The sequence below is a fragment of the Macrobrachium rosenbergii genome, chromosome 12, assembly GCF_040412425.1.
Source record: "Macrobrachium rosenbergii isolate ZJJX-2024 chromosome 12, ASM4041242v1, whole genome shotgun sequence".
NCBI lineage: Eukaryota > Metazoa > Arthropoda > Malacostraca > Decapoda > Palaemonidae > Macrobrachium > Macrobrachium rosenbergii.
This window is the reverse complement of record NC_089752.1, coordinates 50,953,004-50,979,876: the sequence shown is the minus strand read 5'-3', so window position 1 is coordinate 50,979,876 and position 26,873 is coordinate 50,953,004. Positions and strand designations below refer to the sequence as shown.

General features: G+C 40.5%; 1 protein-coding gene across 1 annotated transcript in view; it reads left to right on the top strand.

The window, feature by feature from the left end:
• Positions 1–26,873, top strand: part of LOC136843655 (transmembrane protein 181) — a 393,597-nt gene that overhangs the window by 56,729 nt on the left and 309,995 nt on the right. The window contains exon 3 of the mRNA XM_067112206.1: positions 25,988–26,152. Coding sequence (XP_066968307.1) covers positions 25,988–26,152 — 165 coding nt within the window. The remainder of the gene's footprint in view (positions 1–25,987; positions 26,153–26,873) is intronic.

The window sequence follows — 26,873 nt, the reverse complement described above, 5'->3', positions numbered from 1 at the left end:
TATAATATAAGCCGGAGCAGGCGACAACAACTAACCAAAGCAACCACGGAGAGTGGTTAAATGAAGGAAGAATGTTCAAACCCGTTCGAACTTGAGAGTGGTAAACGCAAACATCAAAACAACACAGCGCTGCTTGGGACTAGTTCTGGGAGGGGAGCGAATCTTCTCCACCAGAGGGAGTCCCCAACTGGGAGAAACGCCATCTAGCGTCACCCACGAGAAGGGCAAGAGCTGGCCTGAGATGAGGGGGGGGAGGGTGGTGGGGTAGGGAAGAGGAGTAGGCTACGAGTGTGAAAACAGGAGACAAGGGAAATGATTCACCCGCCGACTGCAAGCACACGCCACGCCAAGAAACATAATATGAGCTGGCAGGGTGCCTACTCCTGAGGAAGGGATGCGACCAAGAACTCAACGCTGACTCCTGACTAGGCAAAGCCTAGATGAACACCTGAGCTTAGGCCTAGCCTAGGCTAACGGAAAGGAGTAAGGGAAGGGTGGAGGAAGGGACAACAGGGAGAGAAATTCTGTGCCGAGAACCAACCAGGACCGAAAAGAAGGGGGCAAAAGAGGCAAATAGCCCAGAGGAGGCACACCCAATGAACTCTACTCCTTCGAAAAGAAGGGGAGAACAAAGGGGCTCACTCTGCCACCCCAAAACACCATGGAGGAAACAGCAACAAACTCCATCAACCCGATGAACCGCCCCACCTAACCTAAGGAGGGCGAGAGGACAAGGAAGCAATACGAGCCTAATATGATAGGCAAGGGAGAAAAACCCACACACAATATAATATAAAACCATCACACAACACAATATACATAAGAATAATTTCTAAGAATAATGTACTCATGCGAGGTGTCGTAGCCTAACCGGAGGAGCGGCTAGACCTAGAGCTGCCGCCACCCCGAAGAGGTAACAAAATATATAGCACCAATGCCAAAATATAATAATAATAATGTAAATAACTAAGACCAACTAGGAACTCATCCTGGAGGGGAGACCTAAAGCGGGTATGACGGAACCCTATAGGGGGACTCTATGGGGTTCATAAAACTTTAAACAAAACTCCAATAAAACCACCGCAGGGAAACACCGCCAGGAAGAGAACCGGGGAACAGATAAGAATATAACGACAAAGAGACAACCCAGACAGAAAAGACTGAAGGGGCAGCCTCACGGTCGGCATGGTTGGCTGGGGACGTGTGGGCGCCATAACAACAATCTCATAATTGTGAAATAAGGACAGATGCAGCCAAACTTATCGAAAAAACCCCACAATAAGATGGTACTAACTTAGAGATGGTGAAACTGCTAGAAGACATGGCGAAAAGCAGGAAAACACCCAAAAGCACAAGCACAAAATTCTAAGTGTGAAACAGTCACGTGCTAGAAAATGGAATGAAGTAGATGGCTGGTGTCGCCGTCTGGCGGATGCCTGTGTGGGGGCTGTAACGCTCACCGCTCTCTTCCGGGGTTTTGACATAGGGATATCTATTGAGTGTAGCTCTGTGGTTGTGATCCTTTCACTCACCCTTCAGTTATACCGACGCCTTCCTTGGAGAAGACGCTGCGATCTGGGGTAGTAACCCCAGCATTCCTGAAAGCTCTTTTTCTCTGGTATATCTAGCACTTATACCTAGAAATTCGTGTTAGTATGGAATTTCACCGGCTGACACGGGGCTGACTCAGAAAAGGATTTGACAAAAGGAAAATCTATTTCTGGGAGAAGACCTCCATCACCCAAACCCATCCCTACTTCCTTTTTCCTCCCCGAGTGGCATACCAAGCTTGGCAGTTCTTCTTGGAGGAGTGGTAGAGCTTTCGACTGGCATGCTGTTGGCCCAGCGTTAGACTCTCCGAGCCGCCAAAGAAGAATTAGAGGAATTTATTTCTGGTGATAGAAATTCATTTCGTCATAATGTGTTCGGATTCCACAATAAGCTGTAGGTCCCATTGCTGAGTAACCAGTAGGTTCTAGCCACGTAAAATAAGTCTAATCCTTCGGCCAGCCCTAGAGAGCTGTTAACCAGCTCAGTGGTCTGGTTAAACTAAGATATACTTAACTTTTTTTGGGAGGTGCTAACTGGGATGTTTATAAGATGGCAGCCGGGTGGTGGTTGGCTGGGTGGGAGGATGAGGTTTAGAACGGCCCCTCACTTTTCGGGATTTTGAGATTGGAGAGATCTATAAGGACGGAGACCTGTAGTGGCAACCACTCACCCTTGTGTATACCGACACCATCTAATGCATGTCGATCCAGGGGTCAGAACCCTGGCATTATGGTTAGCTTTTTCTCTGGTATACTTAGCAATACTTATACCTAGAAATCAGTGCTAATGGACCATTTCACTGGGTGACACAGGTCTTCCTCAGAAATAGATTTTTCCCTTGTCAAAATCTCTTATATATATATATATATATATATATATATATATATATATATATATATATATATATATATATATAGAGAGTATATATATATATATATATATATATATATATATATATATATATATATATATATATATATATATATATATATATATATATATATATATATATATATATATATATATATATATATATATATATATATATATTTATATATATGTATGTATGTATGTATGTATGTATACATATACATATACCATATATAAATGAATATATATTCTCTATATGAATGTGTATATATATATAGATAGATAGATAATGTTTACACACACACACACACGTATGTACAGGGTAAAACCAAATGCCCGAGTTTTGATAGGCTATTAGAAAAGTAAAACAATACTACAGTATTATTTGTTGTTTTATTTGAATCAGTATACAGTGCTGTTTGTGTGATCACTTTTTGAAGATGGCATCAGGAAGGTGGTGGTCATCTGTAGCGATGCACTGTTAAAGGCGATGTCTGAAGTTTTCGGCTGCTCTTCGGCACAACTCAAGGGGTATTGCAACAATTTCCTCCCGAATTCGCATCTTCAATTCTTCCAAATTGTGTGGCTGACTTCTGAACACTTTCTCCTTCAGATATCCCACAGAAGAAGTCGCAAATGCTCAAATCAGGTGAGCGTGGGGCCACTCGACATCACCCCTCCAAGAGACGCAGGCGTGCGGAACATCTGGTCTAATTTGACCATTGCAACTTGAGCAGTGTGGGCTGTTGCTCCATCTTGTTGGAACCAGATGTCTCCCCAGATTTGTTTCCTCACTTAATTCTTCCAATTTCAGGTTCCAAAAGTCTTCCCAACATCACAAGATAACGTTCAGAGTTGACGGTGACAGATCTTCCATCCTCCTCAAAGAAATAAGGCCCACTACTCCCAAATTTGGAAACTGCACACAAACAGTAACTTTAGGGAATGGAGCGTTCCTGGTGAAGTTCTCTTGGGTTGGTTTCAGCCCAATAGCGACAATTTTGCTTATTCACGCTTCCAGAAAGGTGGAAGTGGGCCTGCGATACACTACTGAAAAAGTTGACGGTTCGGGATGCGGGTTCAACATTTCCTGGCAGCAATTCCTGCAATTTTCAAAGTCAGTGTCCTTCAATTCTTGAACAGTCATTATTTTGTATGAATGGAACGATGAAATCGTAACGCAATATCTGCCTGAAAGATCGGTTGGACATGGCCAATGCAAGCAATGCTTCCGGCAGAGCGTCGGGTGACTGTTTGACAGCTGCTTTAACTAAGGCCATATTTTCCGGCGTTCTTACCGTTTTTGGTCTTCCACTACCCCTAGGTCTTCTTGAGGAACCAGTTTTTTCCAATGCTTCAACCCAACGCCTGATTGCCTTGCCATCAGGGATGGGACCATGATGTGGAATGTTGAAGTGCAGGCGGAAGGCGCACTGAGTGGTGACGACAGAACGGCCATTTTCGAGATACGTGCGCACTGCAAAACCGCGATGTTCACCCGACCAAGGCATGGCTGCTACTGAAAACGGCGGGGTTTGGTGGTCACAACGAGACCACACACATCTTACCATCACCACCACAGCCGTTGCGCGCACCTTTCAGAACTCGGGCATTTAATTTGCCCCACCCTGTACATACATATGTGGGTGTATATGTGTGTGTGTACTGCTGCTAGTACCTCCTTGGCCTGAATGTCCACTGATTACGGTACTGTTTTGATATGTGAAAGTTCAGAAATTATCATTAAGGCAATGGCAATATTTATTGAGGTACTTTATCATTTTCAGTCAAGAAAAATGTATGTGTATCCTCTATGATTATGTGGTTATCATCTTCTGCCTCAATAATAACATATTCATGATAAAACTAGGATCCTATTTTTAGCTACTTCTCCGGAGAATTTCTTTTAAATTTTAGCGACATTTTATGGTTAATCTAGCGACAAGTATTCTCTGGGTGTTGGCAACCCTGTTTTGGTTGTTCATAGCCACAGCCTAGACTGTGTTCATAGCCAAACGGTCGTTTCTTGTTTAGTTGTTTCTTGCTGTACTGTACTCATTTACTCAACGAGTATAACGTAACTAACGATACTTTTATCATTTGCTTTTACTTTTCCAACTTTTTTAACTAGAAGATGGGATAAAGAGATGGAGTAAAGAGATTAGTTCATAGTAATTTGGTCTCTCAAAAAAGGAACTCGCATGATACACAAAGTACAAGATAAAATAATTTTTTATAGGTGAAAATTTGGGCGTCGCGCTATGTGCGAGATTGCCCGTTAACAATTATATACAGTAAACAAAATAACAAAGTTGATTCTATATCATGTTTTTCTTACACGTCTCCTAAAAGGGAAACCATTGTTTTGTTTACGTTTCATTGCTAATCATAAGCAACCCCTAACAGCAATACAATAAAGTATAATTATCGTACATAATTATCGTTCATATGACTGAATTGTTCTAAACAGTTACAAACATTCTGAATTTTTAATGAAAAACTAATATGTTATCCTGAATGTTATTACTACCGTTATTACACTACGTTACCGAACGATAAAGGTTGCTGTGATCACAACCATAACTCAATATTTACATTTTGTCAGTTGGCCTCACTTAGATAAAATTGATTTCATTGATATGGAATTATTCCTTACCAGGAATAAGGTTATTGGTTGAGCAGGCTATTTATTATGAAGATATGCCAATAATATATAAGATAAAATGTTTTTATTACCTTTATTATCAGTTTACTTCGTAAAATGTGAATCTTTTCATGTTTGTCGGTGGTTATCACACTGAGGCTGAGGCTAACGTACAGATAAACATCACTTAAAATTCAAGGTTTGATTTTTAGAGTGGTAGTATAAGATGACCCCCAATTTGTAGGGGTGAATTTTATGATTTAAAGGTCATCTTAGATGTGAAATATACGGTATATGTACCATCTGAATGGGTTCAAGAAACCTGTCAGAAAACAGGGTTATACTCCATCCAGAACTCCCAAACCTCCTATGCGGCTAGTTGCTATGGCAAAGGAGGAAAACTACAATTATTACAAGTTCTGCAAGTACCTCCAGAAGAAGGGGGGGGGGAATAAAGAGTGGAGATATACCTAGGTTTGGAAAAGGTACAGTGATCATACATGCTAAATAAACAACTCAAGCTCAAATGTTACCTGTAATGAATTTATCTGGGCATGATATGATTAAAGAAATCAGACCCCACCTGAATTTTAGTTGTGGCCGAGGTATCGTTCTTGACAAAGATTTATATGAGTTCATGGAAAATGAAACCCTTGAAATGAGCCCATCAACAGTATGGAAAGTGAAAAGTGCATCCATTGCCCAATATGATAATTTTTACCTTTGAAGACCCTAATGTGCCATCCCATGTGGATTTTGAAAACAAAAGAGCGAGAGTAAGACCCTTTCTCCCAAAACCTATTCAGTGCTTTGACTGTTTCAAGAGCATGTAAAAATGCAAAAGTGTGTATAAATTGCTCCGCCCTTGACCACGGTGCATATTCTGAAACAACAAAGTGTAGCAATTGTCAGCTCAACCATAAGGCTAATGATAAAAATTGTGAAGCATACAAATATGAATAGTCAGCAGTAAATAAAGCTAATGCTGAAAATATTAGCATTGGATATGCCAAACAACAATTAGGCCAATCAAAGAGCTATGCAAGAGCTCTAAACCTGCTACCCCTTACTACCACAAGGGGACCAGCGGGTGCACCTTCTCCTGCAGTAGGTGTATCAACCCCTGTGGTAGAGGCCTAGGTATCTGGGTCAGGTGCTCAGTCACTGAAGGCAAGAGCACATTCCACCAAAGCAGGCAAGCTGTCTGTGGTTGGACATGAGTCTCCTCCAGATGATGAGGCTGTCCCGTTATCTCTTCCATCTCTTACTTTTAAAGTAGTAAATCTGTCACAGGCAGAATCTCTGCCTGATCTAATGGAGTCGAAACAGTTAAGAAACCCCAAGAGAGGAAGGACTCCTTCAGGTTCTCCCCGCATGTACTCCAAATAAATTTGCTTCAGTACATAACAGCTATAGAGTGCTTAGCTCAAGTGAAGCGAGTACTTCAGTGGAACCTAAAAACGAAGGTAAAGAGATGGCCCAGAATACAACTGCAGATATTCATCCTCCTCCTAAAGAAAGTCAAAATAGGAGAAATAAAGATCACAAGGGTAGTCATAGGAAACTATCTATTTCCAGACCACCCAAAGAGGAAAAAAGAAAGGCTTTCAAATCTACTTCATAATGGCTCTATTCAACATCCTACAATGGAACTGTAAAGGATTGAGTTCTCGTGCTGAAAATCTCAAGGTCCTCCTAAGAGAAACTAATCCTGGTGTAATTTGCTTGCAGGAAACTCAGTTAGGTCCAGAGAAGTTCAATCCTGGACTTAATTATGAGATCTTCACCGCTACCTCTCCAGTGGGTGATTGAGCACAAGGAGGAGCTGCTATTATTGTGAGCAAATCATTGGAATGCTTGCCTGTAGCCTTCAATACAAATTTACAGGATGTTGCTCTTAAGGTCATATTAATGTTTGTTCCATCTACCTGCCTCCTAGATCTAACTTCTCAAATGCTGACATCCAATCACTAATTGATCAACTGCCCCAACCATTTTTTATTCTTGGTGACTTTAATGCCCATAATCTGTTATGGGGAGGAAATACTTTAAATAATGAAGGTAAAATTATAGAACACATTATTAATATAATGATGGTACTATGACTTACCATAATATATATTTTAATTCTTACTTGGCTATTTATCTGAGTATATGTTCCTCTGCAGTAGCTTTAGATTTTATTTGGTCAGTAAATGAATTTTTAAATAGCAGTGATCACTATCCCATTCTCTGAAAGTATGCCAGAAATACCCATGCAGAAATGCCTCAGAAATGGAAACCATTAGAAGCTGACTGGGAGAAGTATCAGCAAGAAATCGAACTAGATACTGTAAACCATTTGATTCTTTCAATGACCACAAAAAAGCATATGATTATTGGACAAACACTGTTCTAAAACAATATATCAGTGAGCCATGGTAAAACAGTGCCAACACTTTCATCATGCCAAGAAAGACTCTTGGATTTATTATATAAATGAATATAGTTTGAAAACACCATCGAGGCTTGTATGGAAAAAGGTGTGAAAACTTGCAGGGAAATTTGTGCCACCAAAAACTCCCTCTTTAAGAGTAGAAAATAACCTCATTACAAACCCGTCAGATGTAGCTGAATCATTGGGTCAACATTTCTCCAATATTTCTAGCCCTAATAACTGTTCTAGTGAATTCCCAAGAATCAGGAACACTCAGGTAAATCTGAATTTATCTGGTGATAACCGAGAGGTATACAGTGCAAGGCTTTCTCTTCAAGAACTACATGAAGTGGTCTCTTCAATGGATGACACTTCTCCTGGTGAAGATACTATTGTATATATAATTCTTAGGAAGTTACTTGAAAAGGCCAAAAGGGACCTTCTTAAGATTATTAACAAGATTTGGGAGACTGGGATTATACCAAGATCCTGGAAAATTTCTGTTGTAATCCCAGTTTAAAAACCAAATAAAGATCCCCAAAAAACTATAAGTTATGGACCTATAGCACTAACGAGTTGTGTTTGCAAGTTAATGGAAAAAATTAACAATTTTCGCTTGGTATGGCACTTAGAATCAAATAAGCTTCTTTCTCCCTTCCAATTGGCTTTTATAAAAATAGATCTACCCTTGACCCACTTATGAGACTCCAACCAAATTCAGCAGGGTTTTGTCAATCAGTATCAGACAATAGGGGTCTTCTTTGATTTGGAAAAAACCTATGATACTACTTGGCATTATGGAATTCTTAAACAACTACAGAAAATGGGTATTAAGGGCAACTTAATTCGGTTCATCCATTCACTCTTATCCGAGACATTTATAAAAGTTAGAGTAAGGAACTTTCTATCTTCCCAGTTTAGGCAAGAGGAAGGTGTTCCACAAGGGAGCATTCTTAGTGTGACCCTCTTTGCTGTTGCCATAAATAGCATCTTGGATGAAGTTCCAAGCCCTGTTCATGCTTCACTGTTTGTGGATGATTTGGCCATTTACTGCACTACTTACGATGCTATATCTGCATGCTGATATCTACAGAAAGCTATTGATTCTGTCTCCAAATGGGCCAAGGTAGATGGGTTTAAATTTTCAGCCATTAAGAGTGTTGCTGTCTGCTTTTCAAGGAGCAGACATCAGGAGGTTATAGCTAATTTAAAGCCCGAGGAATCTGTTTTGCCATATGCTGACAATGTTAAATTTTTGGGAGTGACTTTTGACTCAAAACTCACTTGGGCCAAACATATTGATAACCTTAAATGTAAAATAAAAGAATCTTCTGAAAGTAGTCTCTAGATGTGAGTGGGGAGCTGACAAGAAATCTGTATTAAGACTTTATGATGCACTTTGTAGATCAAAACTAGATTAATGGGTGTCAGATTTATTCTTCAGCTTGCAAAAGTAAACTTAATGAGTTCAATGTTTTCTATAAAGTGGGATTACAAAGTTGTTCCGGTGCATTCCGAACATCCCCTGTCGAAAGTCTGTATGTAAATACCCATCAACTGCCACTTGACTTACGATGGGAGGAACTGGGTCTGCATTACTTAATGCGCATTAAAAGCAGTATTGAAAATCCTTCAAGATCATTTGCCAACTTGACAACAGAAAATTTAAATCAAGGTCATCTGTCCCTTTCCAGATAAGTGTACATCAAGAAGTAAATAATGACATGTTAAAAAATCAGAATATTTCACAGTTGGTTGCCTCCAGATTCCCCCCATTGCTTATCCCTAAGACAATGATGGTGCATATAAGATTTATACAGATTGTTCCAAGTCGAGAGAGGGAGATGGGCTAGCCATAATTACAGAAGATTCTTATGAGGCTGCAAAGCTACCTCCTTCAGCTTTGGTATATACAGCAGAACTTTCTGCAACTAATAGAGCATTAGCTATTGTTCATTTCACCAACAAAAAGACATTTGTAATATATTCGAAGTCTAGAAGTGTTTTGGAAAGTCTAAATATTATCAATTCATCCCATCCTTTGATTCTCAAAGCTCATGAGTGGCTTTTTTGAATTTCTTGCAAGCACAAATCTATTTTGTTCTGCTAGGTTCCTGCCCATTTGGGGATCAGAGGTAATGAAAAAGTTGATAGAGAAGCAAAAAGGATATGTAATCAAAGATCATTGGATATCCATGAAGTTCCATACGTTGATATGAAGTCTCCTATCTGAAGCTATATACAGTACACCGCAAATGGCGAGAACGATGGTCCTCAACCTCCTTGCCACAGATAAGGAACTGAAGACTATTAGACCTGATTCGAATTTTTGGCAGTCTTCTTATCATAAAGATAGGAGGACTGAAATTGTTTTAACGAGACTTCGCATTGGTCATTCCCGATTGACACAGTTTTAATCTTGATAGGTGTGATGCTCCCGTCTGTGCTCACTGTGGCAGTCTGTTGACAGTGGAGCACATTCTCGTGTCTTGCCCAATATATGGTGCTGCCCGCAGGAAATTTGGTCTTTCAGGGAAATAACTTGTGTATATTTTAGGAGATGTTGTTGAGTTTGATATTATCAAGAGTATCCTCTCATACGCTATCTTCCAGTCAATAAGTCAGATGAAATAAGGACTAAGCAATTAATTAATTTATTTCAGTATGATTCACTGTAGGCAAAATGCCTCTATACCTCTCTCTCACCACTGCCTTTGGGAGGAAACCACTTTAATCTCTTTTCTTGTCCAAGCTGCCGGAAATTCTTAAATTTCAGGTGCGGACCCGATCAGAGCTAATCGTCACCAGAGGCAGGTCAGCTGGCGAATTGAATGTGCTTTTTGCCATCTTGAAACTTCAGCCATGCTGCCCACATTTCCATGTGGGCAGAACGATCCCAACACTACCTAGGAGGAGGAAAAAACATAATTCCTGAAAGTTATAAAGGGTCTTGGAGAGAGACACTTGCCCTGAGAATCGCTCAGACGCTGCCGTCGGATAGATGTCCTGTCCCTTGCTCCATTAACCTGCCTATTTCTAACACATGGCTGGCAGTAACCAAAGTAACCTTTAATGTGGAAATATTCACTTGCCCTCCCTTTTGCTGGCCCCTTAAGAAGAGAACTTCAGCTCCTATATAAGGTAAAGCACCAGGATTTAAGGTTTATCGTCAGTCACGTTCCCTATTTGTCTTCTATTTTCTGTTCTTTTTCATAGTCATTGGAATCAAGTTCAGTCTAGGCATCTTCTGTGCAATTCCTCGATTCTTTCATTACAGTGCTAACACATGATAGTTTGCTTGACTTTCATGATAGGCTAACTAGGAAAAGTGAAATTACGAAGAGTGTAACAGGAAATAGTATGGGTATTCCCTTCCCCATGTGATTCGGACAATTTTCGTTCGAAAATGCTAGTTAGGCACACATTACACCCCTCGCAGTCTGACCCAGTCCATCAATTTTCGTATCGCTCGATTTTTACTCTCTCATAGAGGTTAAAAATTCGCTAGCCAAAGAAGATATTCTTCTTCATCAAATAAATCTCACAAATCGGCAGAAGTCTGTTCAGGCCATGCGAGCCAAAAATCTTGGTCTGTACTTGCATTTGTTTAAATTACTCTATAAAAGAAGCACATGGTAAATTCCATTCCATTCAAATTTTTCCAGTAAACAAACCATGAGAAAAAGGTTCTCTTTCATTCGTTCATTCCCCCAGACAAGAGGGAAATCTTCCGAAATTTTTTGGTCACATTAAAATTTGCGCAAAGCTTCACACAGCCAGGTATTCAGCTGAGCCGAGGCAGTGCTGTATTTGTTCATTGTTTCTCTTTGTGCAGGCACACACGTGCTAATGTCCCCGACCCACTCAGGTCTCTAGAATAAAGTAAATATTTTTTTCTCTTCCCCTATAAGCATGTAAAATATCCTTGGCAGTATAACTTTGCCCCTTCGTGGTAAATTAAGTTTTTTTTTGTACTCATCATATTCTACTGATTTTAATATCGTGCTTTCAAAATAAGCACATTCTTTTCTCGTTGCATTTTGTGCATTTATCCTTGCTGCAGCACCAGCATAATCATTCACTTACACATTTAATTGTGTACATTTAGAAGCAACTGTTCCTATTTGCCCAGAGCAATTTTATAATATTTGCTGCGACACCAGCATGAGCATTCATTCAGGCATTGTGACTATTTATATGAGCAAGTAAAATTCAAAAGCATATTAAGCAGTATTCAGTTCTACGTAAGCCTGTTATATTAATCGCATCCGCCAGCTCCAACGTTCTTTGCAAATCATTATTTAAGGCTTGCGTTAAACCTTGTGCTAAAACCCAAGTCCATTTCGAGACTTTGTATTCGTATATTTCACACAATCCAAGTCCTTATGGGATTGCTTATTCCATTTCTTTAGAACAGCCTTGAGTCTTCTTAGGCATAAAAATCCAAGTCCATTTCGAGACTATATCCGTGTATGTCACACAGTCCAAGTCCGTATGAGACTGCTTGTTCCAGTTCATTAGAACAACCTCGAGCCTTCTTAGACATACCGAATTAGTTCATTAGAACAACCTGGAGTCTTACGAGACCCCAAATCACTCATGTAGCACAGACCCTAAGTTCTCAGGAACCCAGTTAACTGCGTTCAACACACACAAACCATCGTTCCCCAGAACTCCTTAATTTTGCACTATAGCTGGCCAAGTCCATGCATGACATAAAATCCAAGTTACGTCTTTCAAGACATATTAAAATTCGTTCATCACAAACAAACTAAGTCTTATTCAGACATTCAAATTCATTCATCACGAACAACTGAGTCTTAGATATACTGAAACCAGTTCATCACGAACAAACTTGAGTTTTTCGAGACACCCTGAAATTTGAGTCTTTTCGGGCATATTGATTATCTAAAGGGTCACACCCTTATAAGCATTATCTCAGTATATCTACGACATCCAGAACCCAGCAAAATGTGGACTTCAAGTTCTACATATTTGCTGGAAGGGACATAAAACTGTTAGGACTAGCTCTGAAGGATTGGGTCCAAGAGAGAATAGACAATGCCAAGGCGGAAAGAGAGGCAGAAAGGCAGGAAAAGGAGAAAGAGAGAATAGCTCGGGAAAAGCGAGAAGAGGCAGAAAGGCAGAAGGAGAAAGAAAGGCAGGAGAAAGAGAAAGAGAGAATTGCTAGGGAGAAACAAGAAGAGGCAGAAAGGCAGGAGAAGAAAAAGGAGAGAATAGCTCGGGAGGAACAAGAAGAGGCAGAAGGAGAAAGAGAAAGAGAGAATAGCTCGAGAGAAACGAGACGAGGCAAAAAGGCAGGAGAAGGAGGCAGAAAGGCAGGAGAAGGAGAAAGAAAGGCAAGAGAGGGAGAAAGAAAGAGCTCATCAGCTTGCAGTGGCAGCTCAAGGTGTGCGCAACACACCAATGCCCTCTCCACATTCAACCCTCAGCAGTGTAGGCTCCTTCATAAGGATATGGAATGAAGCCGAGCCTGAAGCTTGGCTTGACCATATTGAAAAAGTCCTGACGACCTATCAGCCCTCTACTGAAGAAATGTCTCTGATCCTGGGACGTCACTGTGAAGGGAAAGGTGCTATTACCTTCAATGCCCCTCCACCTGAGGATCAAGAAAATCTCACCCTTGTCCACCAAACTGTTATAAAAGCTTTTGAAATAACCCCTGACTGTTAGAGGAAAAGATGGAGAAATATGCCCAAAGAATCAGTCCAAACCTGGTCTGAGTGGATCTTCAAAAAGACCCTGGCCTTAAAACGATGGCTAGAGTTTCTCAAAGCCACTAGTGTGGAGGACATCCATGTACTATTCCAGCTTGAGGACGTCTTATTTTATTCCCCGCCAGCCCTCGCCACCCATCTATGCGACAAGGCACCTAAGACAGTGGTCGAGTGCTGTCGCTGGGCTGACACCTGGGACACCAATCATCCTCATATTAGTTCCCATGGACGAAAATTATATCCCTCCTCGCCTACCTCATCCAACTCTCAGCAATCTCCCAAACATGGGCAGGCCCCAAAGAAACCAGTGTGTGAATATTGCAAAAGAATAAGGCACCCCAATGAACAGTGCTGTTTCAAGGCTGAGGCTAAGCCAGAAAATCCCTCTAAATCCTCAAATGGGACAATGCCCCAATGAGCCACGTCTGGCTCTTGGACGAAAAGTAAAGGGCCTGCAGTGGGGCAGTGCCAAGCAAAGACTATAGCAGGAGTTATTGCCCTGCTTGCAGAGTTTATGGGCACTCCGCCCAATGGGCAAAATTCCCTAATAAATCAAGTACACCTGCCATTGCTTTGGCAGTTACAAATTCTAAGTCTTTGGGCCCTCCAGCTAAAGGTCCCATATATGTGGCACCTCCTTGAGGTAGCTACCCCACACGCCAGGTCGGAGCATTTGATGACTGGTGCGCAAATATCCCTCATAAGGAAAGAAGGTTTCCTATGCCACTAACATTAACCAACATAGACTCGTCACAATTGAGAGTATCAATCAATTTAAATTGATACTTCCTAATGTTCAGTTGAGTCACGAGACCTCATAAGTCCATAATCTGCTACCTTGGTGTCGTTCAGCAGGTCGCGAACTTCTCATCTTTCTTCTTTGAGAGAAGCTTCTCTCCATTTCAGCTCTAAAAGGCTAAAAGCCGAACTCGGCCTAGTCTTGCGGCTGAAAGGTTAGATATCTCCTCCTCTTTCGAGATTTTGCTAAGCCTTTTTGAGAGTCATCAGACAGGGATCTGACCCTCAAGACTGTTTTCCTGCTTGCCCTGACATCGGCGAAGAGAGTGGGAGAACTTCACGGACTTTTTGATGTTAAACACTCGAGGGTATGGGGATCAGTTACTCTCGATTTCATCCCGGACTTCGTAGAGAAGACTCAGAACCCATTGGTCTCTGACGTTGGGTTCGAATCTTTCATAATCCCCTCCCTAGAGGACATCATAGGTAATGACCCAGACGAGATGCTACTATGTCCTGTTAGAATGCTGCAGCGCTATCTGAAGAGAACTCGCCATCTCCGGCCTGAGTGTCCATGACTCTTTGTTAGCACTGGCTGAACCAAGAAAGAGGTGTCCAAGAACACAATTTCTTTCTGGCTTTATGAGACAATTAGGAGAGCATACTCTGCTTCTGCAGAAGACGACACCAGTGCTTTCCGCCCAAGAGCTCACGAAGTCCGGGGCATTGGTCCGACCCTTGCATTCCGGAAGAACCTGTTGGTTTCTCAGGTATTGAAAGTGGGGGTGTGGTCTCAACAGACTACCACCACTTCTTTCTACTTTCGGAACATTGCCCACAAGTCCTTGGACACCTTTTACTTGGGACCTGTGGTGGCTGCTCAACATGTTGTGTAGCTTACCTGGCTCCTATAAGGCTCCTATAACAGGACAGGGTTGCATCTCACCTAAGGTGTGTGGTTGTGGATGCAAGAATGAGTGAGAGAGTTACTGGCCTCACCTTTTTCTCTTCATCCTGGCTCTCTTACAGCAGGCAGACAGTGGATTCGAGCCGTTACATACTGGATCTGGGGGTCGATGCAGGTAAGCCTAAACTTCAAGCTTCTGTTCTATTTCCTTTCAGGACTATAGAAGGAAACCCACTCCTTCCTCTAGGAAGGGGAGGAAGTAGATCATGACAATAAGACAAACTGGATACTGATATTTGCCTTACTGTCGCTGACTTTTAGGGTTCACCCTCGCCTATTTTGTATGAAATGACGTCTTCTTCATTCATAGGAAAAGGTCCAGAAGTCTGACAATTGATCTCGTGTTTCCTACAGCCCGATCAATATGTCAGAGGCAGGGTTCCCTTCCTCGCTCTGTCAACCAGGAAGGGAACCCCAGGTGTGGCAAACTCCAGTCAGTTCTAGAGACTAGCTCAGATTCCTCCCTCCAACCAGTGAGTCTTTCTAATGTAAGGGACTGATGGTTTGTATATCTTATAGGAACAAATCACAGTTTTTTAAAGCAAATTGTGTTTTTCGTAACTATGAAAACCTGAGGTCCTTTACATTATTTTCATGCCTAACTTGTGCCACCCCCTCAATCTGACACCTTGTTTGAAAGCTCAAGGGCCAGGTAATTCATAATGTAAAGGACCGCAGGTTTGTAAAGTTAGGAAAAATACAATTTACTTTAAAAAATTGTGATATCATTTATGTACAAAAATAAAAATAATACAAATTTTCCATACTCATTTTACACTTAAAAGCATGAAAACTTATAAATTACTTCAAAAATTAAACATAAACACTTCTGGAAGGGTATCACTTCTTGCACAAAAGTAAACTTTACTGTAAATTGCCTTTGTATCGTTTATGTACAAAAATAAAAACAATACAAATTTTTCACACCAATTTTATATTTAAATGCATGAAAACTTATAAATTACCTAAAAAATTACACATATATTACTTCAAAAATTGAACATAAATACTTCTGCAGGGGTATCACATCTAAAAGTACGTAACTTTGCGAATGGGTATCACATCTTGTACAAAAGTACAAAAATGTAAATAATACAAATTTTTATATATGTAACTTATGAAGTAATTACATTGCTATTAGTTTCTACTTTGACGGCAGCGTTAGATTTGAAATTCGCTGTAGCGCTCTTTTGTTTTGGTGCAGGTAAGTGCCCTGCCCACTTATGCGGAAGTATAGGTACAACATAGCTGAAGAACTCAGTTCGTTTCTGCCACTCAATGACCAAATGTCGGTTGTTAAGCAGCTTTGTTTTGATGATCAGGATTGTTCACCGGATGGTTTTGCTAGTTATCGGAAGGATTTGGTGAACTATTCTGTACTTCAGTAGCCTCTGTGCTATATTTTCTTAGCTTAGTTAAGCTTAGTTTGGACTTTTTTGCAGATTTTGTCTTACTATGTCAGACTCAAGAGTGTCTAGTAACCGTTGTTGTAGCAAAGGCTGCAATACCAGGTTGACTTCCTCTAAATACGACTCTCATTCTATTTGTTTTCATTGTCGAGGACAAATTTGTTCTCCTGACTTGACGTGTGAGGAGTGTCGAAACTTAGATGAAGTTTAATGGAGAATTGTGACTGCTCATTCAGACAAACTAGAAAAAGCTAGACAGAGAAAGGCAGCCACTAGAGCCGAGGCTAGAGCTTCAATGTCTTCTACTCCTAAACCGGTCCTTTCGACTCATGTGACTGCTTGTTCTCCTATTCCTAGTTCTCTTGCACTCCCTTCTACTCCGTTACCTGGCTTCCATCCTGCTGAACCTAGTGCCATTGCCAGTCTTGAAGCCTGGATTGACAAGAAATTTGATGCATAAGTTAATACAGTTGCTCAAATAGGAGCTTCAGTGAGAGTGCTTTTGGATAAAGCAAGTGGTGAACCCAGTGCAAGTGTTAGTGCAAGTGTTGTGTCGTCCCACTGATGCTCGTAGACGGAGGTCCCTGCCAAACTCCCCTGCACCTGGGAGGAGGCCAACTGTAAGTCCAAGGGAGGTCGGTGGGGTTTGCCCACAAGTAGTTGCTCCCTCAACCGGACCGGTCGCTGTTTCCCAGGACTCGGTGCTTAGCGCTGGAAAGGTGTCCAAGTGGATCACACCTTGTCTTCCAGTGGTTCAGACTCCAGCGAGCCTAAAGGACGCAGCTGTCGTAATTCCTTCAGGCCATTGAAAAGGCATTTAATGGGGAATCAGAACCCCTCGATCCCTTGTAAGCGCCATAGGTACCAAGACCCTTTTTGTAGCTATTGGGATGAAGGAGAGCTCCCAGTGGCTCACAAGCACCCATTAGCCTCTAAGCACCAAGTGGCTTACAGACGTCCAAAGGGAGCAGGTTGCCCCATGGGATCAGAGCACCCAGTAGCTCCTAAGCATCCAATGAGACTTCTGATCTATCAGTGATATATAATCCTCGTACATTGTGGATTATGCTCAGGCTTCTGAAGGTTCGTCAATTCGGTTATTCTGATAACAGTGGGTCATCCTGTGTCAGCACCTCCTATTAAGACCCAAGAAGCATAGATTGTACTTTCGGCACCTGTTGTAGAGTGCCCGAAGTCAACGTTAGTACCTCTCCCTCCAACTCAGGATTCATCTCTTCTGCCAATTCATCAACGGTTAGATAATATCCTAGAACTGCTGAAGAAGCCTTCATCTTCTCCTCAGAAGCCAGAGGAAGCACAACAGGACTTGGCTCTTCCTTCTATTTCTTAGGCAGAAGAGGAACCAGAACAGGAACAACCCTCATTGTTGTATGCATCCCTTTTGAATTATTTTCTGTTTTGTTTCCCTACTTATTTCTCTACCATAGCGCCGTCTTCACCTGGTTCTTCCTTCGTGCTGCATCAACCCATTGGAGTTACTAAGCTCCCTAAGATGGCATTATCCATTTCGTCTAAGAAGGCTTTGGCAGACATCGACTCTTGGTTGTCTGAAAAGAGGGAGTTAGGCAAGGCTGTCTTTTGTTCTCCTCCTTCTCACCTGTCTAAGAGAAGCTCCTTCCTTGGGAGTCTTTGCCTCCTCCCAAGAGTACTTCTCTGGCCTGATCGATCCTACGCACAGATTGGCTTTCGATTCGGCCAAGATCATGTTTTCCTCAACAGAACTCTACCGTTTAGTGAAGGACACTCATAAGGTTTTTGAAATTTTCAGTTTCTTTGGCTGGACAATAGGAGCCTTGAAAAAGAAAATCGAGGATTGCTCTTCAATACAGAACAACTTTGCAGCAGATTGGCTCGGGGTGTTTTCCTGCGCTGATAAGACTATAAGGAGCCCAGGAATTAGCTGCACTCTTTTCAACAGGCATGCTCAAGGGAAGGGAGTTGTGGTGCTCTTTCACCACTAAAGGAGTTACCTCTTCACAAAGATCTTCTTTTTGTTTTGCCCCGTTGGATAAGAACAGTCTTTTCCCAAGAGCTACGGTGGAGCGGGTAGCAATGGAGCTCCAAAAGAAAGCAACCCATGACCGTTCTTCAGCAGTTTCTTTCAACCCTAGACCTTTCCCTCCACTTCAACCATGGCCCTTTCGAGGCAGAAGAGGACGAGTACAATCTCATCCATGCTTGAACCCTAGATCTGCCCGACCAGTCAATAAGAAACCTACTTCAAGACCCACCAATAGCAAGTGAGGATCCAGTCCTCCGTACCCCAGTGGACACCAGATTCCTTCAGCTTTGGAAGGAGTGGGAAGCCAGATCCATGGAACCGTGGGTACTACAAGTACTCAAAAAAGGGTATTCGATTCCCTTCAAGGAGAGACCTCTTTTGACATCTTTTCCCATCGTCTTGAAGACATGCTCAGAAGGCTCAGAGAGGTTTTTGGCCCTCTCAAGGGAGGTTTCAGCTCTTCTCAAGAAAAGAGCAGTAGAGGTAGTGGAAGACTTATCCTCGGAGGGGTTTTACAACCATTTATTTGTAGTTCCCAAGTCATTGGGAGGTTGGAGACCTGTCCTGGACGTAAGCGCTCTGAACTACTTCATCCAAAGAACGAAGTTCAAAATGTGCTCAGTTCTCTGCTATTCATCAAGGAAATTGGATGGTATCCATCGACATGAAGGACGCTTACTTTCATATCCCAATACACCTAGATTCCAGGAAATATCAGAGGTTTGTGTTCCAGAACAGGGTCTTCCAATTTTGGGCTCTGTGCTTCGGGTTGTACACAACCCCTCAAGTCTTCACCAGAGTACTCGCCCCTGTAACACAATGGCTTCACCTAATGGGCGTCAAGGTATGCCTTACCTGGACGACTGGCTCCTGTAATCATCATCCAAGAAGAAATGTACAGAGGACCTTCTGAAAACTCTTCAGCTAGCCCAGGATTTGGGCATTCTAATCAACAAGAGAAGTCCCAGTTAGTCCCTACTCAGTCGATAGTCTATTTAGGGATGAAGATAGACTCGGAATTTTTAGGTTTTTCCATCCGACAAGAGAATACAGTCATGCACCCAGAAAATCTGCCACTTTCTAGATCTCCAGTCCTGCTCTGCCAATGATTGGATGAGCCTTTTAGGAACCCTTTCTTCCATCGAGATGTTCGTGCCGTTAGGGAGACTACATGTGAGACCCTTACAATTCTTCCTAAAGGCTAATTGGAATAGGAAGACTCTTCTGGACTCATTCATCTTCCCCATCACACCAGCAATAAAAGAAGATCTTCAGTGGTAGCTCAAAGAAGGGAAATTTCTTGTAGGAAAATCTCTACTCCAACCAAACCCGAACCTAACGTTGTTCTCCAACACATCGGATCTGGGTTGGGGAGCAATCTTAGGAGACTTGGAAGTGGCAGAAACATGATCTCTACAGGAGAGGAAGCTACATATAAACCTGAAGGAACTGAAGGCGATTCACCTTGCACTTCAGCAATTTGCTTCAGTGACTCGCGACTCAGTGGTAGCAGTTCACTCAGACAACACTTCCACTCTACAGTAGCATACATTTGGAATCAGAGAGGAACACTCTTTTTCTCTGTGTGAAGCAGCCAGAGATCTCCTCTGGGCTCACAGCAACAACACCCAGACTCTCACCCGGTTTGTTCAGGACAATTTGAACATTCTAGCGGACAAATTGAGCCGTTGCAAATGGGGTCTACCCACGGAATGGTCACTGAATCCACAGATGTGCACCGACCTGTGGAAACAGTGGGGTAAACCATTGGTAGACCTGTTTGCAACATCCAGGAATCATCGCCTCCCCCTGTATTGCTCTCCAGCACAGACCCTCAAGCTTGGGCAACAGATGCGATGTTTCAGGACTGGTTGGACCTGGAGGTCTATGCATTTCCTCTGTTCAGTCTAGTGAGGGAAGTTATAAACAAGTTCAGAACTTCCCACAACACATCCATGATTCTGGTTGCTCCCTTTTGGCCTCAAAAGGAATGGTTCCCAGACCTCTTAGAACTTCTATCGAACTTTCCATGGCTCCTTCCACAGAAACAAAATCTGTTCAGACAACCTCATTTCCACTGCTTTCATCAAAATTTGTCCACTCTTGCTCTGACAGGCTTCAGACTGTCAAGAAGCTTGTCAGAGCAAAATGTTTTTCAAGAGAGGTTGCAAACGCTAATGCTAAGTGGGCAGTATTTCGCAGATGGTGCAAGAGACGTGACATTTCTTCTTCTGAAACCTAATTTATATAGCCCAGCTAGCAGATTTTTTTACTTTACCTGAAGACTTCCCGAGGCTTATCAGCGTCTACAATCAAAGGCTACAGGTCTATGCTGAATTCAGTATTCAGACATAGAGGCTTGGATTTTTCTTCAAACCCAGATATTTCTGACATGATTAAGTTACTCAATACTTCGAAAACGAGATACTCAAACCCCATTTTCTTGGAACCAGGATGTAGTGCTACATTGGCTGTCAGATCCTTCTTTTGAGCCGCTTCACACATCTTCTTTTAGGGCTTTGTCCAGGAAGACTCTATTTCTGATCACCTTGGCCACTGCGAAAAGGGTTAGTGAGTTACAAGCTCTGGATAAGCAGGTCGGCTTCTTTCAAGGAGGTGCAGTATGCACATACATTTTAGGATTCTTAGCGAAGAACAAAAATCCTTCTAACCCATGGCCTCGTTCTTTCATTATCAAAAGCCTTGCAGCATTGTTTGGACCTTCGGACCAAGAGAGAGTTTTATGCCCAGTGAGAGCTTTAAAACACTATCTCGAGAGAACCAAGATGATATGAGGGGATTTTCATAACCTCTGGTGCTCACTTAAAAATCCTTTGCGTCCTCTTTCCAAGAATGCCCTCTCCTTTCTGAGAAATGTGATTGTGAAATCTCACTTGCAGTAGCTACGTTGTTGGCCTTTCAAGCGCAATCTGTCCCTTTCTGCTGTAATCCAATTGACTTACTGGAAGTGTTGTTCAGTTTTTGGCAACCACTACTTATGCAATGTGGAGACAATATTTAAGGACTACAGTACACTAGGTCCGTTCTCCGTGGCTGGCATGGCACTAGGGAATGGGGGGTAGGAGTACTTCTATTTCCTCTATCTCCTCTCCTTGTTTAAGGTCGTCGAGTTATTTGGGAAGCCGGGGGTTACTTGGTACCTGTAGTACCCACCAGTCCTTGCTTTTAATGAATGGGTATTGTTTTTTAATTTGGTGTTCAGGTAACATGGTTTTTTATGGTCGTTTTAGTTGGTGTATATTTTTTTTCACACCCAGGGCAAGGGCAATTGTTTTGTTTAGTTTTGACAGTCATAGGAGTACTCCCTGAATGCAAAGCTCCCACTGAAGTAGGGGCAACTCCTGATATTACCGGTCATGTCCCTACTGGTCGAGATGAGCAGCGGACCAAGAGGCATTATCTTCCTGCTCAAGCTCTCTCTCCAGGTAAGTTTACAACAAGCACTACCACAATGCTAGCTTCGTATCTGTTTCAGATGCATTTCCATTTATAAATGTTTTTTTGAGTAGTACATATCCATTTTTCCCACCTCCTGTCAATGTGGGATTCAGCCGTGTAATTACTCGGTAAGTTACATATATAAAAATGACTTTTATAATAAACTTTTATTTATACTTACCTAGTATTTACATGATGGGAGCCCTTCCTGCCTCCCCACGCATGGATGTAGAGCATAAACAAACTGAGCTCTTCTGCTATGTTTTACCTATTCTTCCCCAGAACTGGGCAGGGCACGTACCTGCACCAAAACAAAAGAATGCTACCGTGAATTTCAAATCTAAAGCTGCCGTTAAAGTAGAAACTAATAGCTATGTAATTACTTTCTAACTTTATATAAAACTTTATTTTACTATAAAAATGTTATTTTTCATACCAATTTTATACTTAAATGCATGAAAACTTTACAGTAAATTACTATACTTAAAAATGAAAGAAACATTTTCTGCAGGGGTATCACATCTTTGAAAAATGCAGTAACTTTGCGAATGGGTATCACATCTTGTAAAAGTACATTAACTATACGTGCTGTAATTACCTTTGTATCAAATTTATGCATGCACAGAATTCAAAATAGTACATTTTTCATACTGATTTTATACATAAAAGCATGAAAACTTATAAATTACTTCAAAAATCAAACGTAAATACAGTCGACCCTCGTTAAGACAGACTAATAGGGGGCCAAAAGCATGAAAACTTATAAATTACTTCAAAAATCAAACGTAAATACAGTTGACCCTCGTTAAGACAGACTAATAGGGGGGCCAGGGTGTCTGTCTTAGCCGATAGTCCGGTTTAACCAGTGATATCTATATATATATATATATATATATATATATATATATATATATATATAGACCTATAAATACCTATAAATATACTGTATTTCATTATTTTTATAAAGTATGGATAATAAACCAATGGAGAAACGTTTGAATTAAAGCTCATGATAAAAGATGAAAAATGAAGAATAAAACATGATAAAAATTATAGAATTCAGCCACATAAGTAGATGCCTAGGCCAAGACATGAACACATAATTGTTAAGTAAAATAAAGTGGAGTCTCTAAAATGAAAAGTAAGATTTTCTTTTCCTTTTTTCATGTTTTTTTTTTCATTTTAGTTATTTATTCATTATAGTTTATTATTATCGATATTGATATACTGTTAAATGAATGTGAGATGATTAAGATCATCAGTACTGTAATAGAGTAGTGGGACAATTAAGACCATAAGTTCACTAACCGTTTGTTTTCAACAAAAACATTCCATAAAACACAAAAATATACATGATCAAAATAACTGTAATTCAACTTGTGAATATTAACGATAAGTAAGACTATAAAATACATTTCATCATATCGATCTTGGAGAGGGTTATTTTTTAATGTTACTGACATCGTCATCAGTTTGCAGTTGTAAATCTGAGGTCGGTCTGGGAATAGGATTTGCAAGTGATGACACATCACCACGACAGACTGTTGTGGGATTTTTCATACCAGTATATTAAAGTTAAAATTATTGTTGAATTCATGTTTTCATGAAGAAATAATTGTATAAAGCAAATTATTGAGTAATTTTTGCCATCAGCAGTCAAATAATCACAATTATGGCAATGTTCAACCAGCCAATCAAGTTTTAGCTGTATTCTGTCTGAAAAAAAACTTTTGCTCAGAGAAGCTGACGATGACATAAGTGCGTGTGTTTTGAATACAATACATAGTTTTTAATAGTGTATGTATTTTACTGGTTACATGAAGAATAGAATGAATTCCTTCTTATTACTTTGAGTGCAAAATTGTTGGATGAAAGATTCTTCAGCAACAAAATATATGTCTATAATTTTTTTCTTCTTCAGAAGATATTTACTAATGCTGCGTTGACATACCTGTAAAGCAAAATTCTTCTCACTAATCTCTGGAGGATAGAATTACGCTGCACAGAGGGAACTGGCAATTTTTTTTTCTCTCTCTCTCTCTCTCTCTCTCTCTCTCTCTCTCTCTCTCTCTCTCTCTCTCTCTCTCTCTCTCTCTCTCTCTCTCTCTCTCTCTGCCTTTTGCCAACACAGATAGAATTACGCTGCATAGAGGGAACTCTCAATCTCTCTCTCTCTCTCTCTCTCTCTCTCTCTCTCTCTCTCTCTCTCTCTCTCTCTCTCTCTCATGTCTTTTGCCACATAAACACAAGTATTGTTCAGTAACTCAGCTTTTGTCTTCGTAAAGTTTACCTGTGTCAGTCTTTTCTTTCCTAAAAATATACAAAGCATCATACTGTAGCCACCAGTTGGGCAGGAGTTAGGTAAAACTGTTAATGCTCAGTGATTGGCTACAATATTTCCTACCGTTCCAGACAATAGCGTAGCGTTTCTTAATGACAGTACGTGCCATGCACAAGTTAAATTGGTTACAAGTTAAAAGCATTTCAGTTTAGTACAGTATGAATACAGAACAGTATACAGTATATAAAATAATATAAATGAAAAGTTTTTTATTGAATGGTATGCGACGAACGGAGGAACAGTAACTATCTTAAATCGTTGTCGAATATTATGTATTTTAAATCGGCTGACCCTCTTCGGTGTCCGTCTTATCCGATATCCGGATTAACGGGGTCCGGCTTAACGAGGGTTGACTGTACGTCTGCAGGGTTTCTCAAGGATTTCGCAAATGTCGCTCGTGTGAAAAACTCGCATATACCAGTTAGTTAGGTTCCAAAGAAAAGTTCACGTGTCTGTGAATTTGTGTAAGTTCGAGGTATTACTGTATATAGGAAGGATTTTAGGTCAGTTAAGAATGGTTTGGGTTTCATGTGAGAAACCTGTATCTCACTTGCCTGAGTGGATTTTGTTTAGCTGTATTATGCATCATCATATTCTCAATGTAGGAATCAGTTGTCATTAACAGTAGGTAAGATTCATCCCAAATAATATAAATTTTCATAATATTTATTATTTGGATACTTACTGTTGAAGTAGGCCCTACCCGATGGAGAAGGATGAACTAGACAGTCATCTGGGTCAGCCAAGCACTCTTCCTTTATTTGAATGCTGACCCACCTGCTGGTATGAAGATACAGTATCGTTATCTTTAACAGTAGGTAAGTATCCAAATAATAAATTTTATTATGAAATTTGCATTATCTTGTGATTAGGGTGAAACCAGGTTTTTATTATGATTACTCATGCAGATGGCATAAACCAATAATGTTATGGATTTGCTAAGCAAGGTTTGGAAACAGAATCCCATATGTAGAAAAGAGGAAACGTATAAACTAATATATTGAAATAAGATGCACGAAGAAAACTAAACAATACCAAAAGAAAAATATATTCATACAAAAAAGTAACCGAGAGAAGAAGACAGTTGTGCCTGGTACTTCAAATTAGCATTACAGTACTGCACAGTCTCCCTTAAACTAATGAGCATCAGGAAAACTATTCATGTACATCTGGTACTGCAGAATGTTACCTTGTGACAGTAGCAGAAAGTTAATTTGGAAAAATTTGGGCACATCACTTCTGGGTCAGAGAATTTATTTGTTTCTAAAAAGGTAATACTGTACTCTTCATTTAGGAGTTTGTGACCAAGTAAGTGGCTGGTGATGTTCTGGTGAACTATAACTTGCAAAGAGACTACCAGTAACAAGTAAGAATCACCAAGATAAACCACAAAAGACATAGTTACCAAGTAAATTTACCACTGTTTGTCCAAAAATTGCATTTTATTTATTTTACCAACTTATTCCTACATTAACATGACAAAGAAGTCCCAGATCAGAACTCAGTCACAAGCCTTCAAGACTCCAATTAGCAAGGAGCATAAAATTAATTTTCAGAAGCATCTCTCTTAGTTGGATCAGGAAAGCTGCTCCAAACTACATTCTGTTTCTTGTCCTACCAACCTTTGCATACAAAATTATAAATTGCCTTATTTTACATTATGTTAGGCCTGATTTTTGTTTATTTGATATCACTATCGGTTTTTTAATTCTATTATATAATTTATGTTGATAAAAATATATTTGGTACAGTATTTAATATATCCATCATATTCCAGAATGATGATCAGATTTTAAAATACTGAATACTTTATCTGTGCTGTATCTCTCAGGGCCTCCCATCACTGTTACTGCAAAACAGCGAGCAACACAACTTTCACCAGCAGTTAATCAATCACAGCTGACATCGGGCCCATTTATAATGAAGTCTCCTCCTCTCACCACTTATGCACAACAGCTGTGGCTTATATCAAAGATCATAATTGATATCAAAGATGGTAAGAAGTTGCTTTTGTATTAGACATTATATAGGAAAAGAGGGTTTCTAATGAAATTTAAGTGTACTTGGAATACATTAGTGAATAATTTAAGTCTATCAGGCTTAGATGGAAGAAAAATTAGTATTTTTATATAAGTAACTTACCAAATAATTACATAGTTATGAGTTTCAAACTATCGCAGCATTTTAAATTCAAAATTCACGCTAGCACTTCAATTGTTTTGTTTAGTGTAGGTGACTAGTCCCACCCACTAACGGATCTTTGCAGTAGTTTTTTCATTATTGGCAGTTGTATAACTGGATTTCGGTGAAGTATTATCGCTGATTTCGTTAGCCTTCAAGCTTATAACCTTTCAGGGTCAGTATTTTATTGTTTGGTTGCTTTTGAGATCTGATTCAAGTTCATATTTTTTATATTCTGGCGATTTTGCAATCATCTGGTTAACCCTTAAACGCCGACTGGACGTATCATACGTCGACTAAAATTGTCTGTTGGGTGCCAAGTGGACGTATCGTCGTCAACTACAAAAAATTTCAACCTTGGTCAACTTTTTGACTCGACCAAAATGGTTGAAAACGCAAAGTATAGCTAAAACTCTACATTCTAGTAATATTCAATCATTTACCTTCATTTTGCAACAAATTGGAAGTCTCTAGCACAATATTTCGATTTATGGTGAATTTTTGAAAAACTTTTTCCTTACGCTTCTCGCGGTAAC